This window comes from Pollachius pollachius, assembly GCF_949987615.1.
Source record: "Pollachius pollachius genome assembly, chromosome: 1".
Taxonomy (NCBI): domain Eukaryota; kingdom Metazoa; phylum Chordata; class Actinopteri; order Gadiformes; family Gadidae; genus Pollachius; species Pollachius pollachius.
In genome coordinates, this window is record NC_136934.1 from 37739211 (window position 1) to 37760226 (window position 21016).

At 44.6% G+C, this 21016-nt stretch overlaps 1 protein-coding gene across 1 annotated transcript in view; it reads left to right on the forward strand.

Annotated features, from left to right (window-relative positions):
- ptprub (protein tyrosine phosphatase receptor type Ub) overlaps positions 1 to 21016 on the forward strand; it is a 134173-nt gene that overhangs the window by 36937 nt on the left and 76220 nt on the right. Inside the window, exon 2 of the mRNA XM_079753610.1 lies at positions 795 to 926. Coding sequence (XP_079609736.1) covers positions 795 to 926 — 132 coding nt within the window. The remainder of the gene's footprint in view (positions 1 to 794; positions 927 to 21016) is intronic.

Consider the following 21016-nt stretch of genomic DNA (forward strand, 5'->3'; position numbering starts at 1 on the left):
TTAGGGAGGAGGAATTAACAGCAATAATAAAGCGGGAGACACAAGATAGGGGCACCTTCAGGTCCCGTCTCTGATTAACCCCGTCAGTAGTTTGACATCTCTGCTCGACGATGTCCGCCGGACTGGACTGAATCCGGCCCGGCCGCCGGAACCTCCCGCAGTTTTGTTGCATATTGCTCGCAATGCAGCTTATGTGAGAGATGGCAACAGATGCAGGAGCAGCTGCAGAAACACTTTATCCATCGCCTCAAGGGGCACAAAGCTACAGCCATTAGATATAGGGATAATTTTTTTAAATTAGTTTTTTTTTGCGCCTGGAATGTTGTGCGGTTTGTGATGTATTATAATAATGACCGTGTTCCCCAGGGCTATTACTATTTGATTTGGCCCAGTGTGTATGCACATTAGTTTGTGGGTTGTTGTGTTTGTGTGAATGTGTGTGTGTATACACATTAGCCTGTGGGTTGTTTTTTGGTGTGTTGTATGCACATTAGTGTGTGTGTGAGTGTGTGTGTCTGTGTGTGTTTGTGTACTCATATTAGCTTGTGTGTGTGTGTGTGTGTGTATCTGCTGTAGGGTGTTTCTGTGTGCAAAGCTTTAGTGGGTGTTCGGGGTTATTGGAGCTCGTTTGATTTGTTGTCAGGTGAAAGCGCTTCCCCGTGTTTCATGTGGGGAGATTCATGGCAGTCTTCCTGAGCAGCGAGAGCAAAATGTTACGTATTTCAAGCACACATGCATTTTTCCCACCAGCCGTACCTATTCAATAATCCAAAGTGTTTGTGTCTCGATTTTAGCGGCCGGCTGCACCTTTGACGAGGACTCTGACCCCAACCTGTGTGACCTCACCCAGGGGGAGGAGGATGACTTTGATTGGCAGCTCTTCAGGACCCACAATGCACCTCACGCCAGCGCTGACCTCCTACGGGGTAAGAACACTGCTCTCCCATTCGTTGGCAACTTTGATAGTCATCTGTTGTGCCTCTAACAAAGTTAGTGTTGCGGAATGGTGTCCACACTCTCCCCACCTGTGAAGTTCTGTTCTCTAGAATGAGTTAATAACTAAGGGCATGAACTCCTAATCATGTATAAAATGAATATGAAGAGTCTTGGTTGATCAGTGGTGGGCGACTGACTTAAAAAATAACACTTGATTTCATAGATATCATTCCTCAACGGTAACACTTTAAAAGTAAGGGGACATTGACCATTAACAAATAATAGTTGCACCAATAGTAGCAGTGATAGGCATTGTTATAGTTATTATAATAACTAACCCTAGTCCTGAAAAATACATAAACAATAAATTAAAGGGTTGAAGATAGTGTGCCAGTGCCACCAGAGCACACTTATTACTGCAAGAAGGCCATGGCCAGTAGGGAACAGTGGAAAGAAAGATTCATCAACACTGCTGCCGTCCTCGTGTGTTTATTTAGCAAACACAAATTAACCCAAAAAATCACAAAATCAACAGTCCCCCAACTCCGGAGAAACCCCTCATACCCCCCACCCACTCCAGAGACCATCGGATGCTTAGTAAACAACATTTACCCACCGGGATCCTTTTCACCTGCCAGACTATGGACGTGGTGCATTAGCTGCTTCCTCCTCTCCTAGTTATTAACTCAATCCAAGAAGAAAAAGACAAAGACTATTTTCTATCTTCCTCAGTGAGTGTCGCCCATGGATCCTCCTCCATTAATGCTCTGCAGGTGCAGGACTCCGCTGGGACTTAGCATTCCTGGGCGTCCGTCCGCTATAGCTGATCCACCACTTGATCAACGATGAGCATTACAGAAGGAAGGAGATGGCTTGGACAACGATGGAGTGCAAGAGAGAGAGAGAGAGAGAGAGAGAGAGAGAGAGAGAGAGAGAGAGAGAGAGAGAGAGAGAGAGAGAGAGAGAGAGAGAGAGAGAGAGAGAGAGAGAGAGAGAGAGAGAGAGAGAGAGAGAGAGAGAGAGAGAGAGAGCGCTCATGTTGCGTATTCTCGATCATGATCATCATCCCTGATTGCAACATGCCTCTCAGAAAAGAATCACACCAAAATTAGATAATAGATAGAATAGGCAACATGACAAATACACAGAGGACACACAAGAGGATTATAATGAGGTAACCTAAAGATGACACGATGTAATAAACCGAGCAGGGGATGATATAATTACGTGTCTCGTTTATGATTAAATATTAAACATTGACGATCCCTCGAGGTGCACCTCAAGATGAACACGGAGGTAGATTTCACAAGTGTCAACTCCCCTCACGGAAAATAATTTCTCTAAAATGCAGGCATGAGGGAAGTGTCGGGATTTATGGCTATCCGAGTCCCTCTTGTCTGCAGGCTCACATCCACAATAAATCCCTCACTGATAAATCTTCCACCTAACTCTTATCTTAAACTGTTGGACTGCCCTCTGTTCACCTTTTGTATCATCAGCATTCAAGTCAGAATCTCCCTGCATGCCGCGGAGCCGAATCAGGTCAGGCGACAAGATAATGAGTACTGTTCCCTGTGGGTTTAATTAAAACCCGCTGTCACAGTGGGAAACATTTGTGGCTATCTTGGGGAATTCAGTGAAACGGAATAACGCAGGTTGGATTCAGCAAATTATGAGACTCAATGTAATTGCTCACTGTTGACTAACTGTAAAGAGAAGCGGACATATAGTCAATATGATTTGCCATCACTGCTTTGTTTAGTCTCAGGCGGGAGGAATCCTTCAGTTCCGCTCCATTATGACTTTCTCGCGGTGTAAAATACGCCACGGGCGATATTACACACTTTTATTTTACCCTTGCCTAATCCCCGCTGTGTTGACTTGTGGGTGTGTATCACACTGGGACGCCCACTATCAGTCATCTGGGCCACCGAGGTGGGGATAACTTGTGTTTACGAGATAAGGCTATTTACATTGGGCCAGAATTAACTTTCTGCAGCGGAAAATTGGTATCAGGGGAAGATTAGTAAACACAGCAGAGATAGCGGCGGAGCGTCGCTCCCAGGAGAAATTAGAGACGATGTTTCCAATGAAAAGGGAAATGTGGCTGCAGGAGGAAGACAAGAGGGCCTGAAACGCAGCGCTGCGGCCCCCGGAACATTCTCCCACTTAAACCCATTTTTTTCTCACGAATTTGAATTGCATATCGCAAGTCCCCTTTCGGTTCCTCGTGCCCCTTTTCTTCTTTAATTAGACAAGGGTTTCCCGGGATGCTGACCTTGCGGAGAAGGATGTGTCTGTGTGTCGAACTTCTGCCTCTCTCAGACGTGACGCCCGCAAGTGTTCTCGTGGCGGTTTTCATAATAATCAGAGTCCGTCCACGACTCCATGCGGGCCCCTGGGAGAACGGCCCGTGAAGGCCCCTCAGACAAATACATTTCAGAACCAATTAAAAGGAACATGTGTTTATTCTCCTAATGCTAGACTGTACCCATAATAATGACCAATACACTCTCAAACTCACCAAACTCCTACGAATAAATGAATAAGTTAAGAAGTACAAATTTAGTGCAGGAATAAATGAAATTATAAGATAAAATGTAATCCGAGTTCTACCATGCGAGCAGAAAAAACATTTGATTTAAAATAACTATTATTATCACAGCAAGGTTACTTGGCTGTATCTCCGCACAGGAATTCGGCCCTGATACTGAGCAAGGAGCCCTTTATTTTCTAATTAATGTCCTTGGTAGACATGTGGTCGCTTCGTCTGAAGTGTTTAGTGTCTGGAGTATCTATGTAGTCTAAGGCCGGAGGGTGGGTGTAATATTGCCGTAAATCTTTGTTTTTGACCTGTATTACCCTCATCAAAGTCTGGGAACTAGAAGAATCTCAAAACTCATGTTTTATTTGTTCTGGCAGATGGCCAGACCCCCGTCCTGTTCAGACAGATTCCCAGCTGACCTGGAGCCGGACTGGCCAATCAGAACCGTTGATCAAACATTTGAGGCGGGTTTGATATGATGACTGAACAGAGAAGTGCCATTGAGGCATTTTTGTAACCAAGATGGCTGCCACTGTTGTGAGAATGGACCGTATATTTTCTCTAAAATAACAACAAACAACGGCACTTAAGGCTTTTGTTGATAAGAAAGTTGTGATAACTGTTCCTCTGACAGGATTTGATAAAAGTTTAATTTCAGCTCAGCACTACGTCACACATATCGTTACTCTGATTGGTTGCAAGTCTATCCAATTGCGTCCACAGGCATTTTGGTCTGCGTCTGTTGATAACATCCCTTGGTTCCAGACTAATTTGCATTTGTCGGCTAGCAGACACATACTGTTAGAGACTTATGCGATATCTTCTGATAGGGAAGAATGTGGGGAAGAATGTGGCGACAAGGAGTAGATTGTAGGAATTTCTCTGCATCGGCTTCAGCCGCTGTATCCATAGAGCTGAGTTTGTAGATCGTCTTCATAGTCACCACCACCCACCATCACCATCCACTTATTATTTATACTACAGTCAACGAGAACAGATTCCTACAGAGGGACCATAATTACGAGTAGAAGTGTCAGGTTAGATGATGTCTGGTGACACAATCTCACCGTTTACTGAGCCTTGTAGTTTAGAGGCAGTAGACCGTGACTAATACAGCCTCTCCGCCCGCTACCTCATTTACACACGTACAGAAACATAGATAAACAGGAAAAAGGCTGAAACCGCCACAACATAAAACAGCCTGTTTGTGTGCGGTGGCTTCCTAATGTGTGTCAGTGTGAGGTCACACCTTGAGGGCCTGTAAACCCACAAGGTTGTTGTTACTGATGAGGGCTGAAAACATAATTAAAGCCTAGGCAGCACAAACAACACGCTGGTCAAGTAGACTTTCTATGGGAAGCACCCATGTGGGCGCGCACACACACGCACACATGCGTATGCATGTGTGCGTGTGTGCATATGCATATGTGCGTATGCACGCACAAACACACCAATACTCAAACAAACTTTCTCCATCACTGTAACCGCCCTCTGAAACTATCTGCCGGCTGATATCAAATCAGCTGAGTCAGTTTTTCTTTTTTAAATAGGCTAAAAACATTTTTATTTACTTGCCTACAGCACTTGATGCATTGTACTTCGTATTTATGTATCCCCTTAATTTATGCTCTTAATACATTTATATTTATTTTGTTTGCATTTTTTGTGGATGCACTTTCACTGCAAAATAATCTGTTCCGCACTTTGGAATAAATATGGTTGGCTTTTTATGCTTTATAAATAAACTTGAACAAACAGCTACTTCGTTGGCTCCGCTGGAGAGCAGAGGGGACGGGAAAAGCATCTCTTATTCTCTTATGCAAGTGGATTACAAAATGGACTGTTTACTCATGAAGATGTGTATTTATATCTTCCTCCTTGTCCTAGCGTTGCATCGGAATGGTCTGATGTGCGGAGAACGCTCCCACTTGCATGCTTGAGCGGACGAGGCCAGTGTCATTTCTAATGCCCACATCCCCGTAAAATAACCGAGAGCTTTAACATATAACAGTGAGGGACGATTATGTGTGTGAGGCGTTTTAAGGTTTATTTGAATCCTCTATCTTAACAGAGATGTCTGAGGAGGAGTAGGATGTTGGTATTAATCATGTGGACGTTGCTGCTAACCAAAGCAGCAGAAAGGCTCTCGGACCGTTCTGAGATAACAATAGGCGCGGTAGGCTCACGGCATACATAGTGGCACGGGGTCGCAGAATATAGAGGCAAAATTAAACGTCTAGGGTTAAAGACAAATAAAGATACACACATACGTCTCCATTGCTCCCAGGAGGATGCTTTACCCTATCGTGTTGGCAGTGACGTGAACTTGAGGTTTGTCTAACTATACATGTGGATCTTGTCGCAAATCAAAACTGGTGCGCAATTGCTTACCAACAGCGTTTGAGAGGAATATGAAATTCTTATTGGGCAAGCTCCGCAAATTGATGCTTGTTCAATTCCAGGTTTTGGGACGTTGGATACTCTTGAAACAAGTAAATGTGTTGTCACTAACGCCGACTCTGATTGGTTGGGCCCCCGGCGTGAATGAAGCCATCAAGGAATCACTCCTCTTCCTCTATGACGTCATTTCCTCAGTCTTTTAGAATCACTCCTTCCACTCCATGAAGTCAGTTCCTTAATCTTAATGAATCACTCTCCTCCCACTCCAAAGTTCATCAGGAATACACATAGCCACAAAGACCTGTTCATCAGGAACATATATAGCGATAGAGACATGTGCATCAGGAACATATATAGCCATAGAGACATGTTCATCAGGAACATCCATAGCCATAGAGACATGTGCATCAGGAACATATATAGCCTTGTAGACATGTGCATCAGGAACATACATTATTGCTTCTAGCCATGTCTTCACAAAAATAAAATCATTACCATTCTGAATGTCTTGAACAACAAAAACATTAGATTTTTTATCTTTGAATATTTCAGTACACAAAGTCCTTAAATAACTAATAAGGTGTGTTCATAATGCGCTGGTATTTACAAATCCATATTGATCCTGTGCATAGTCCGTATTTAATCTCATATCTGCATCCAAGCATGCAGAGTTACGACAGATCGCGAAGCAGCAGTCACAGATCAAGCCATCGTAGATCTGGGGAAGGCACAGCGGGCAGTCAGAGAAATAATCACTCCCTGGGATGGTTCTGCAATATGTGGCTCCTCATAAGACCTTTTGAAGATGGATGATAATATAATTACACACATAGCCACACACGCTGCAACCAAGTCGGCTGGAGCTGGGTTTCAGTTGGAAATATAATGAAGTAAGATCACTGGTTCTGACTGGAGACCCAACATGAAAGGCTCGTTGGTCTGCTTCCTGGTTCTCCTCCCCGGTAAACAAACACTTGTTATTTCCACCCAGATATTTTTGAAGATTTTACACACAGTGGAAACAGGCCGTGTTTGTAGGTGAGAGCGCAGTGTGCTGGAGAGGAGACAGCAGGGGATAACTAGCATATATATATATATATATATGTATATATATATATATATATATATATATAAATCCCCCCTCGGCATCCAGCTCAGGTCCTGTTCCCCGTCCTGTCTGTTTGCTGGGTAGACTGAGTGTGTAATGAACTACGACCAGATCTCAAACCCACGCACTTCCTGGGAAGATGCCAGGTATACACTGTCCAATTATATTGGATTTTTCATGCGCTTCATTATGCAAAATCAATGCACAATTTTGGGGTCATTTTATCAGCCTATTCAAAACACACGTCTTATGAAGGTCGAACCCGAAAATGATTTTCGGTTTGTATATCATTGCCTTTTAAGTAACCCTGTCAACCTACATGATTGTTAATGTCAACTCGGCCTTGTATCTAAATTCATGTCTTCATTTAGTCATTCTCTAGGCCTTTTAGGCTGAACTAGATTTGTTTTGCTGCAGGGTCAGAATGGTGCATTCATTACGATCGTGTTGCTGACTTGCTGTTTGAATGGCAGGACCCTCCAGTGAATACTTGAGTTTCATTGCAAGGTAGACGGTTTGCTTGAGGTAAAGTGGAACACGGCTTCATCCTCTGCTGGGAGTTGGCGCCGTAACTCCTGCAAACGCACTTCAGACCCTCCCAAGCCCTGGGCGCTCGGTCTCTCCGGAAGGAGCAGGAAACCCGGAGGTGTCCCCGGAACATGACGTTGCATAAAGAAAACAAACACTCTTAAACCAGGAGCTTACCTCAAGGTACACAATGGCGTTTACGGACTTAACTGAGGTTCAACTGAGAGAACCTGTTTGGAATTTATTCGACCAATGGGGAAGGTTGAATGGTACTGAGATTATAGTAAATGTTGTATTGGGGATATAGAAAATACTTTTTGTTTTGAATATAGTGAGGGCCTAAACCCTCCCTGGCCTCACCTGACCTCAGACATTTCACAATACCGCTGTTTTCACTCTTTCTTCTCCTGCTCATTCACTTACCTGACTCCCAGATGTTATCTAATTCCGGGTCATTAACATAATACCTCTCGTCGTGCGCTGCACATGGCCAGTAATTGATATGTAGGCCTGCTCCTGGGTGGGGCCATTTGCATTAAATTGTGTTAACTGATATGATAATGAATATGAAAGGCCTGATGCAAGCACAATGGCTCACTGGAGATGGATGGAGATTTGAATTATACACAATAAGTAATAAATTATAGCAGGTCTCAACGGTCCACAACTCTCCCCCTATGGCTGCTTGTTCGTGCAGTGGAGACGGCCAGATTGCCTGAATGTGAAATACTCTACATCACATCTGGCATCTCTTTACCTTTCTGCAATAGCCTGGCTGTGCTCCAGCAGAACCTTCTCCATCCATATGGCATTATCTTTCCGAAACCGACAGAGAAGAAAATGGGAATAGGTTGGCATTTATGAGCGATAATAAATTCGGCATAAAGGAGGGTTCAAAAAGTTTGTAAGTTGATATTTAATTCATCTGATTTAAGTTGCAGCGCTAGTGATAGAGATACCGTCTTTTCTGAACTCTGTTTAGTTTGCACTCTTCCTCCTTCTCCTCCTCCTCCTTCCTCCTACTCTTCCTCCTCCTCCTCCTCCTCTTACTTTTCCTCCTCCTTCTCCTCCTCCTCTTACTTTTCCTCCTCCTTATCCTTCCGCCTACTCCTTCTCCCTCCTCCTTTTCCTCCTTATCCTCCCTCTTTGTCCTCCTCTTCCTCCCCATCCTCATCCCCTTCCTCCTCCCCCTTCTCCCGCCTATTCCTCCTCCCCCCTAATCTTCCTCCTCCTCCTCCCTTCTGCTCTTCCTCCTCCTACTCCTCCCCCCTAATCTTCCTCCTCCTCCTCCCTTCTACTCTTCCTCCTACTCCTCCTCCTCTCTCTCCACTTCTTTCGGCTCGTTCCCCCTACTCTTTCTCCTCCTCCTCCCTTCTACTCTTCTTCCTCCTCCATCTATTAAAGAGCTCCATCAGTGTAGTGGAAATTGGACCACTGTTCTCTATTAGTGCATATTATTGATGAGGTTTTATAAAACACTTTGCTATAAAATGGACATTAAAGTAGGGTAAAACATAGCTAAAAGTGTGTGTAATTAGTGTTTGAGTTCATTAGGTTCCAACAGGCGCTGTCAGAGTGCAGAGTTCCGGTGTGGAAAAGGGTTTTGTGCAGATGTCAAATGCAATAATAATAATTATTATATGGATATTGGCTTTATAATACCAAATTCCAAGGCCAATCAATTTCAGAAATACACCAACATATGAATTTTTGTGAGTCGTATCCGTGTTCATATGTATATATATATTCACTTTATTCACAGGGTTAGATCTGAGTATGAGGGTGAAATCTTAAAATATCTTCTATCCATATCCAAAGGAATACGTTTCAAAAGCATGGACTTTATGTTCAGTGATTTCTTATCCTTTTGAGTGTATTAGCTGGCACCAACAGATCTCTGAAATATATTATAAAAACAGAAATATGTTGCAAACTTTAGATTTGGCGATAATTGGTCATGCTGCTACCCACGTTGTGCTAAATGAAGGATGATGGAAAAGAGATGATCTGAAAACAAAAAAAATTTTTTTTTGCGAGGAACCACTTTCAAGAGCATTAAATTATAAGATGGCGTGTCTTGTATTTTAGCAACATCATAAATTGTTTGTATTTATTGTAAATTCAAATACGTTTTCCCCATGGCTTTAGCACCATGCTGATCTGCGTGAGCAGAGTGAAGAAGCCGCCTGCGAGCGTAGTGTTGATTGCAAGGAGTTTCATTTTTTTGCCCAAAAGCGGTTAACCCTAATTTGATTTAATTGACGACCATGCTCTCGGCTGATTGGCTAATGAATGTAATCCAGTGAAGCGGCCTCATTGCAGCGTTGGATGTGGATCATAATCTCCGTCCGCAGTTGTGAGAAGAACCATTAAATAATACCGTTCAGGGGGAACCATTGTGGGCCCTAACGTCGACACTGTCCTTTGCTTGGTCTCTGCTTCATCAAGGATCTTCTGATAACAGACTTTCCGATTAATGTCCACTCTCAAAAAGACAAAGAATGCGTACACAATGCAATACAATAAAACACAATGAATCAAAGGTGTTCAAAGCGGTTCCTAATGGACCAATCCTGCGCACTCAGCGTTTAACCTCTGCCTCCAGAGTCAACTGCGCCGCACCACAGGGACAATAGAGGCAGACGGGGCGGCCCGCGGAGGACAGGGCAGACGCGTGTTGGGTAACCAGATCGAAGCGTGCCGGCCCCTCCCTCCCCCCTCCCTCCTTCGCTGCTGTGCCCTCACCGCAGTGAGGGAAGTCTCTCAGGAGCGCTCTGCGCTGTTACAACTAATGACTGCTGGGAACGCCCCTGCTTGGAACCGTCTGCAGCCGTTTGCTCAGGCATTAAGACGGGAGGACAGGAATTCGGAGGATGTGTGTGGATTACGCCGCGCATTAGCTCCTTCTGAAGAGCAGCACGAGTTTCTGTGTTAGTGTGTGTGTGCTTTGAATAATTCCCCAATGCAAAGCTGCGTCATTGGGAATGCATGCATGCATGCCCGCTGATGTTATTGGGAGAGTGGCGTTGCTTCTTTATAGAAGATGGGCAATAGCGCAGTCCGTTTTTTTTTGTTTACTTCTGGGTGGTTTATGGAGTTTGGGGGGCCTACGCCATCAAGAGTTTCCTGGAAGCCGTCCATCATCTTTATGACGACAGTAGTGTTATGAAGTCTGCTCCCCGAGCTGCACATCTCCCGGCTGAGGGCTAGGCGCACGACGGAGAGCAATAGAAGAAACCATAATCGTAATTCCAACAAAACTCATATTCTTTCGTAGCCTTTGCTCATAATGTTGTTTTCTTTTCATTGCGGAGGAAACAGGATGGTGTCTTTTAATCCAGCTGGAGGGTAAACATTCACGTGGATAGGATTCCTTCAGGGGGAAGGAGTTGCTTTTTCTCATTTGGTGATTTTGTTCTCTTTGAGGTGGCAGGGAGGAGACTTCCATTTGGCTGCTCCCACATCACTTCAAAAGCCCACCACACACCCCACCTCAAAACTCGACACACACACACAGCTGCTTCAGACTGATTTGTTGGCTTCCTTTTGGCTCTGGGAAAATGCACACACACAAGCACACACACCCAAACACACCCACACACACACCCACACACACACACACACACACACACGCACACACACACACACGCACAAACATCCCCTCTATTGCCTTGGCAACCCTCTGTGCGTAACCGTTGTACTTTCAACTTTAAAGTGAAACTCTGATGGTCGTCCGCAGTGTATTTCTCCTCTCTTTGTGTCCTCTCTGTTTCTCTCCCTTTCTCCCCTTCCCTCGCTCCTGCGTTCCCCACCTCACAGGGCTTTGGATCCCCCTTTCATGGTGTGAAGTCCTGTGGGGACCTCCTGGTGTGATGTGTAGAATGAGTTGACATGGCACCTCTGTTCCGGCGGGGAGGTCGCTGCATAGTTAATGTGTGTACACATGAACAGACACCCGCTGGGCGTTAACAGACTATCCTGACAGTCTAGTAGAGGGGAGACTGTGGATCCCGCTCCACCGCAAGCACAGCGGTGGGTTCCAGGGGGCCAGGGGGTTGGGTTCAGGGCCGCAGGGCTCCAGTGTGTCAGCGTTGGCAGTGTGTGAGTGTGTTCCTACTTGGTGTGGAGCGTGTACCTGCATGGTGTGTGTGTGTGTGTGTGTGTGTGTGTGTGTGTGTGTGTGCGCGCACCTACCTGGTGTGAGTGTGTAACTACCTGGTGTGATTATGTGTGTACCAATCCGGTGTGCGAGTGGGAGTGTGCCTACCTGGTCTGTGTGTGAGTGTGTGTTTACCTACCTGATGTGAGTGTGTACCTACCTGATGTGAGTGTGTACCTACCTGATGTGAGTGTGTGTCAAAATGGCTTGCCAGCATTTGTTTTATTCTAAATATCAGTTATAAGATGTGATCTTATTGAAATCACTATCGATCAGCATTGACTTGAATATTTTAAGATTATACTAAGAGCTAGTTGAAATGTTACACATTGCAACTACAACTATAAGACAACTATAAGAGAAGGAGTTCTTCTTCTTCTTTTTTTGTGTAATGCGTTAACTTGCTGGCAAATGCGCTTTAGGCTATTAGGAAGTAATCGAATGGCCCTGGAACAATTTCCACAAAATAAAACATAACGTCCTATCTTTTTAATTGAGTTAGAACGGAAGCAAGGTAAAGCAGATATTTTCGCGGCATTCTCAAACTTGATTACCGAAAGCACAGCACGTTTAACATTCCCCTAGCGCGTTCTTGCTATCTCCTGCTTCGATGGGAGGGCAAGATAGGCAAGATTTATTAGCCAAACAGCCAGATAATTAATTAGGAAGCAGGACTAGATTAATCCTGTTTTCACTGCTAAGTGTCTCTCACCTTCGTACAACACTGGGACTAACAAAAGAAAAGCAATTACACTAAGAAAGACTTCAGTTAGTTCTCAACGTTTAAGTGTGCATGTTTGTATAGTTTAAGCTGTGGTTTCTTTGTGTCAATGTCATCGGTCTCTACAAATGGCGTGTGTGTGTGTGTGCGACTGTGCGTGAATGCATGTATGTTCCATGTTGTGGCGATAAGGCTTATTTTTTATAGTTTATAGTTGCTGGGTGATTCCTCTATATCTGACATCCTTGCAAATGCAATCCATTGCAATATTTCACTCGTTCTCTCACACACACACACACACACACACACACACACACACACACACACACACACAGACACAGACACAGACGCACACACACACAGACACACACACACACACACACACAGCTCCTCCTGGTGCTCTTGATGCTGTTCATCAGTGCGTAAAAATGTCTGGTCCGTGAGAAGACCCTTCCAAGGCTGCTCCTCTCGCGGTCTCCCCAGAGCTGCAGACCATCAGGGCTGCTCCTCTCGCGGTCTCCCCAGAGCTGCAGACCGTCAGGGCTGCTCCTCTCGCGGTCTCCCCAGAGCTGCAGACCATCAGGGCTGCTCCTCTCGCGGTCTCCCCAGAGCTGCAGACCGTCAGAGCCGCTCCTCTCGCGGTCTCCCAGGCTGCTCCTGGCTGCGCCTCACCCAGGCCCGTAGCCAGCCATCAGGTCACAGAGCTTCGGACCTCGGTCATTTTTGTAGTGATCTTGCGTGACATCTGTTGGTGCTTGCGCAAGCTGAGCCGGAAACAACCCCTAACCCCCCCCCCCCCCCCCCCCAAACAAAACTGAACCCCCGCAACTGGAGCCACAACCACGCTCTGTTTTTCTAACCCTGGCTACGGCCCTGGCCTCACCGTGTCTCCCAGACCTGGTAATAGATGGTTGCTGAGCTTATTTTTGGTTATTAGCAGAGTGTCTATTGAGAGGCTCCAGTTCATGACAAACCTTTTTAAGCAGATGGGAAACGATCTGTAAGAGAAGTATATCAAGCATCTGATAACATAATATATTCATTGTATTAATAGGGATCATATTTTAATAATATATTGTAGAATACTAATATCTAAGTGAGCAGGAGATGTTAAATGCAAAAATGAAAGATCTAGGGTCCAATTAAATACGAGTCCATAAAAACAACATTATTTTCAATGAGTTTGAAATAAATACTTGTAGTTTCCCCATGGGTTCTGTTATACTTTTGATGAAAGCCCAACTCCATATTGCTTGAGAATGTAAGTGGGCCCACTTCGTATGAGCGGTGATTCTGACGTCCTTGCTGACACAATGATAGGGAGACTGTCAATAGATGATGCGCTCAATCTTAGGATAGAATATATAGCGAATTTAATGTTCAGAACTGCAATCTAGAGAACATCTATTGACCAGTGAAGTGGGCCAGTGATGTATACTGTATGTGTAGCATATTTGTGTGTGAGTGTTTCCCCTATGATCCAGCAGTGGCACAGCGCCGCCTCTGGATTAATAACGCCACTGCAGTCTACCATGGCACCATTATTAATAATTGTATCATCAATTATGTTGGCTTTATTTAAAATTATTATATATTTATCATAGATGACCCCTACTGCACCCCCCTTAGTTGCCACATTGTCATTGCTGTCATTGGATAAACATTATGGAAAAATACTGATGGCTAAATAGTGTTCTGTTGTAGAAGAATAATGATGATATTATTGGTGGAATTAGCTCATGATGGCTTAAGACTAAATGTAGAATAATTAGCACAAGTGACTAAATACAACAAGTGACTAAATAAAAGAAAGCAGCCAACATATTTGAATAAGTAGAACAGAAGCAACAGTATTAGGAAACCCAGACAATGGGAAGGCTACAAAAGGCGGACTGAAAACAGTATTTGAGCCAACACCAATGCCCAACAATTAGTCTCACAAACTTAAACCATACGCATGCTATTTCTTGCCATGTTCAATTCTAATACCATTTTATTCAACCATTTCTGTTTGAATATAACCGACCCTATTTGAGTCAGTGATCACACAAAAATCTCTGCGCACACGCACATCAGAGCCGTGCACTCAAACATACATCAGCAGCATGCACATGCACATGCACATCAGCACCGTACACACACACACACACACACACACACACACACACACACACACACACACACACACACACACACACACACACAGACCCGTGCACATCAGCACTAAACGATCTGAAAGAGAAGGATAACAAGCATCAGATGAGGACAAAACCTAAAAGATGCATAACATTAATAGGAATCATATTTTAATAATAGAATATAGAATAATAATATCAAAGTGAGCAGGAGATGTTAAATGCAAAAATGAAAGATCTAGGGTCCAATTAAATACGAGTCCATAAAAACAACATTATTTTCAATGAGTTTGAAATAAATACTTGTAGTTTTCCCATGGGTTCTGTTATACTTTTGATGAAAGCCCAACTCCATATTGCTTGACAATATAAGTGGGCCCGTTTCTTATGAGCAGTGGTTCTGACGTCCTTGCTGACACAATGATTCTGAGTGAATGAGTTAGGGTCAGTAAATGAGACCGTAATAATAATCTTTTATATTACAGTTTTGTATTCAATGCTAAGGATTATTTGTCCTTTACGAGCCCATCTATCAAGCATTTAATGATCAGAACTGCAATCTAGAGGACATCTTTTGACCAGAGAAGTGGGCCAGTGATATATAATGTATGCATAGCATATTTATATATCAGTGTTTTCCCACTGATCCAGCAGTGGAACAGGGTCGCCTTTGGATTAATAACACTACTGCAGTCTATCATGGAACCATTATTAATATTGTTATCATCAATTATGTTTGACCTAATTGTGGAAAACTATATAATAATTATATTATATAGTTAATAATTATTATTTTGTAGGTGGCATAAGCTCATGATGGCTTTAGACTAAATGTAGGAAGTATAAGAGAAAAAATAACACAAGTGATTAAATAAAAGAAAGCAGCCAACACATTTGAATAAGTAGAGCAGAAGCTTATTAGGAAATAAGGAAACCCAGACAATGGGAAGGCTATAAATGGCGGACTGAAAACCGTACTTGAGCCAACACCAGCCCAACAATTAGTCTCACAAACTCAAACCGTACGCATGCTATTACTTTCCATGTTCAATTCTACCATTGTATTCGACCATATCTGTTTGAATACACCCGACCCTACGGAAGTCAGTGATCACACTAATACCTCTATAATGCACAAGCACATCGGCACGTGCATGTGCACATCAGCACCATGCATGCACACACACACACACACACACACACAAACATATAGAACCTCATACAAACCTCAACACTACTAGGGGAAACACTGAATTTTTAGTAGTGGCTACTAGCAGCCCTATCATACTTAGCTGCTCTGCCAGCCTTCCCCACTTGAAGAATGTTAGCCTATTCTGTGTAGGAAGATTGTGATAAGGTAATGGACTCAGGTTATCTAACTTCTTTATTGTTCATCTTGAGAAAATGGTGCATTGTTGTACTGGAATAGAACCCAAATCTGTTGAAACGGAATTCTGTCTGTACACTCCGTATAAAGCACTTTGCCGAGTGCCACTGTGGTCAAGAGTTCAGTAAACAATTCTCGACGAAAGACACCGCTTCCAAAAAGGAAAATATACGCACTGAATGAGATACAGCCTAACCTCTCTATGCACTAAATCCCAGACACAGACAACAGACCTACAAAACAATAACATCCAAAATAAGCATTAAAGAAACAAAAAGGGGACTGTGGCTCCCGGGCGCGGCCCCTGGCCTTATAGGGCCCGAAGCTTGACTCCCCATCCTCTCCATCCATCTGGTCTATTGTTGGGTGCAGACAGGCTGATGAGCACAGCCCGGGTGTGGAGGCAATGATGGCCCCCGGGCTGGAGCTTGGCAGGGCTTTCAGGGCTGAGCAGCAGCACTCTTCGTGGCTGCCTAATGGCCATGCTTCCCCGATCTTCCCAGTTTGGCAGGGGGGCTGTTTCTGATCCGTGTTAAGTAACGCTCTGACAGACAAAGAGCCAGGAGATGACGAAGAAGTAGAAGTTGATTATTGGTAGACCGAAAAGGGCTTTCAGAAGTGGAAGGATTGAGGAATAAAGAGGCCGGGTGCTCGGACGTATTGATTGTGTTTAAGGTGGTTTACTGTAAAACTGAATCGTAACAGAGCCATTCATGTATTCCAGCTTTTATGGGCCAGAACTGTTTCGTTGATGGCTTTGTGGCTGCAGATCTATCGGTGATAGAGTTTAAAAACACCCCAGCCATAAGTACTTCCTATACACACACGCTGCTGGACGTTTGAGATAATGGCCTTTTGCCTTGTGTGGGTTGAGCCGGGATCTCACTTCACTCTGCATCAGACGCTGGGCCAGGGCTATGGACGGCTGTTAGCATGCGGTTAGCCGACACGCTAGTCCCATCATGGACTGGTAGACCCATAATCTGTGACCACCGCTAATACATCCCACATACATCCCCACAAAGAATACTCACGAGAGAGAGAGAGAGAGAGAGAGAGAGAGAGAGAGAGAAAAATAGGGGGACAGGGAGAACGTGTGTAAGCAAGCCAGAGATGAATAATTGTGGAGTGAGGAGGTTGTGTAAGAGACAGAGGGAGTGGGCAGTGGGAATCCTTTTGCCTCTGACTCTCTTAATTACTTTTCCAACTATTAAGGAGCAGCGTCTCCGGAGCCTCAAGAGTCTCCAGAGCCCCCTGATGAAAGCCGGCCCGGAGTCCGGCGTGCGTCCTCCGCACCCGGCGCGTGCTTCGGTGCACTTTGGAGATTCGCCCTTCTTTTTCCCAGAAGCCCCGCGCTGTCAGGACACGGGCGTCCGAGGCGCATGCTGCAGAATGAGCCAGAAATAATTCAGTGCGCTCGCAGGCTGGAGTGCTGTGGATCGATGGGAGCTTAAACAAAAAGCAGAGATAGGAAGGAAAAAAACATCACACCGAGCTGTGCACGGCTCTGGGAAAACGCTTAAATTGTGACAAATACTTTGTCGTGTTATGCCTATAAGCTGGTTTTTAGTTTGATGGAAGGCCGCTTTATTAACTAGACTATACCACCATTGAAGTAGGGATAATATAATCAGAGGGAAGCTTACGCGAAAATATACATGTATATATATATATATTGTATTGGGAATTAAATTACCACGGTAACCATTCATACTTAATTAGATTTAATATTTAGCTCAGACCTTAACATTGTAACTCAAATTATCTTCATTCTAAAGGTAGGCCCCACTAGCTCAACGTCTTAATATGACAATGGAATAGCTGAACGATATAAAATATGACTGTGCCATAACCTTATTCTCAATATTGAATCCTCCCCTTGGTCTAATTGAAGTGTGAGGCAGGGCGAAAAAAGAAATAAAAAAAGGTGTAGCTAATAAAGACGTGGTTTAGAGGTCAGGGTGAAGGTCGGGCCTGTGTTGTCACGTGACCGCTCATTCTAATGAGACTGAGTGTGACTCACCGCACACAAGCTGAGTGACAGTTAATCACACACACACACACACACACACACACTTCACCTGCGTTGGAGCTGTTGGTGGTGGTGGTGGGCGGAGGGGGCTCTGGGGTAACATCTCTGACCTGCGTGTCTGTCAGAACGAGGTCTCTGTCGCCTGACCGGGTCTGACATAGATTTATGTGGTCCTGATGCCTCTGTCCTCGCCCTGGGTGGGTCCCCCCCAGCCCTCCCAGCCCTCCCCCATCGGTCCGTGTGTCCATCTACACGTCTGTCTGTCTAGACCTCTATCTGACAGCAGCCCGTCTCATTCGTGTTTATTTACTGTGTTGGGTTTCATTGGACGATGACAGGGGACTTCTCAGGCACAAGGCTAAGCAACACACAGTGAGGGGCTCTGTTACCATTGACTCCACCGTAGTTATGGGAACATTTAGGGATGTTGTGGGGGCTGTGGTGCTTGGGGAGGTTTGGTGTGGGTGTGTATCGATGCTTGCTTGCAGAATCTTTTAAACAAGCCCAATAATGACTGAAAGGAATACAGAGGACCTTTTAAAGTGCATTTACAGCCGGTATGCTGACAGGTTCCTAGCGCTGTGTGTGTGTGTGTGTGTGTGTGTGTGTGTGTGTGGGTGTGTGGGTGTGTGTGTGTGTGGATCCGGGCACGTGTGTGTGTGTGTGTGTGTATCTATGTGTGCATGACTGTGTGTTTCTGGTGAAGGAGGAAGGACCGCTGATGCGAGAAGCGAGTTAGGTTGAAAGGTTTGTTCTATGGATTTATCTATAGATTCTAATATACTGGAATATCAGCCTTAAGTCATGCAATTAAACTACTGCAACAGTGGGTTTGAATAAATCTTTAGCTATAGATCTAAAGCAACTACAAATATCTTTCAAGTACATGACAATTAGGGCACTTATTCCATGGTTCGTGGAATAAGTGCACGAAAAAGCCCTCACAAAATGTATATTTATTGTTTCCTTGTCAAAAATGTCTGTCTTCTGTCAGGCAGACGATGAGGCAAAGGACTTCCTGTGTTATGATATGGCTGGGCTCTCCATCTTTAACACCAGCGAGCACCGCTCCGCTGTCATGGTAATAAGCTGGGTCGTGGATAATGAGGGGCTAATGAACATCAGGACAAGACAAGCCCAGTGGTGGATTGCCTCCACCTCACTCTTAGTCTCCGATGCCTAACAGTTTTGGCTTTGTCGTCCGCGCTCGTCTGCTCTTTCTTACTATGTTTTCGTTGGAGGGAGAATGTTTTATTCATACTCCTGTAGTCGCCAGATGCCTGGACAGGACTGGACGTGAGAACAGGTCAGGGATCAGGATGTAATATGCAGAGGCATGCCAAGAAGAAAAACATACGCTTACAACCATGAACATGGTATTGTGTATTTGGAGGTGTGCATTCGCTGTGCATGCACACCTCCACGTGTGCATTCTGGAGATCAATGAGAGAGTATACAGAGTGAATATATAAAGGATAGAGAGATGGTATGTAGAGATACTATATAGAGGCTGTATAAAGATAGTATAAAAAAATAGACATAGTATTGAGTATTTGTAGTGTAAAGTGATAGTATGTAGAATATGTATAAAGAGATAATGTATAGAGATAGTATATAGAGATAGTAAATACAGATGGTATATAGATGGTATATAGAGTGTGTATATAGATATATTATATACAGTATAGAGGTGGTATAGAGATGGTATAGCGATAGTAAATAGAGATAATATAGGGAGTATAGTATAGAGATAGTATATAGAGATATTATATATAGTATAGAGATAGTATATAGAGATAGTACAGGGATAATGTATAGAGAAAGTTTCTAAAGATAATATACAGATTATAGTGTAGAGAACCGGTATGTTGGTTCTTTATTAGCCCTCACCCTCTCCTGTAGAGAGCGTGAGCGGGCGGTCCAGTCGCTCACCTCCTGCTGCCGGGCTCCACCTCTGAGCAGAGTGCCCCGCCCGGCACAAAGCACATGGCAGTCAGGGAGTAGTCGCCGCACAGCCCTGGGTACACAAAGAGATTCAATTTTCTATTTTTCTTCTCTCCTGTGGACACCAATTGCTGTCCCCCCTCCCAGGCGGGTCCCCCCCCCCCCCAGGAGCCCGCAGGAGCCTTGGAAAGGTCAAGCTTTGGAGGGAAAAGTGCTCTCCCTTTCTCTCTATGAAGGCCCTCTCCTCGCAGCGACGGAGACCTAGAGACGGGGCCGTGTGACACCTGCCGCCACGCAGATCCCGCGCAGAACACACAGAGATGAGGTGTTGCGTTGTACGCGGGGAAAATGGAAATCGCTGGAAATGTCTTTGAGCGCCTCAAGGCGTATCACGGCCTAATTCAATTATTTTCTTTCTGCCATCTTCTGGCAGGCCATTTTAAAAAAAAAACTGTCAAAGCATGAAGATGGCGGTGTAGAGAGTGCCTTCGCGACGTGTGTGTGCTCACGATGGGACCAATGGCCCCACAAGGAGTAATGGTTTGCACCTCGTGACGTTCCTGCCGCTGCGGCATCGGAGATAAATGACAGTGCAGATGTGATTTGAAATTAGTCTGTTAAATTAAAAGAAACACCAGAGCTATTCAGGTCAAACCGTTTTAATAGGAATATTCATTAATGAGCGAGAGACCGCGCCAGAGAGAGAGAGAGAGAGAGGCGGAGGGGAACGACTTGACAGACTTGACACAGACAGAGAGAGAGACACACACACACACACACACACACACACACACACACACACAAACAGAGACTAAAAGAGAGAGACACACACACACAGAGCGTGAGAGAGTGGGAGAGAGTGACACAGAGAGAGAGACACAGAGAGAGAGGAAGAGGCAGAGGGAAAAGACTTGACAGACTTAACAGAGAGAGTGGAAGTGAGTGAAAGAGAGGGAGAGAGAGAGAGATGAGACTGAGGAGGGATGGAGGGTGTGTGAGTGATGTAAAGATGAGATCAGGTTCCACAATTTAGGAGGAGTGTCAGCCTCCACCCGTCAGTCCAATGGCTTCTCCATCCATCTCCACCACGCAGTTGTTTCCCCTCCGATTATGTCTGGAAC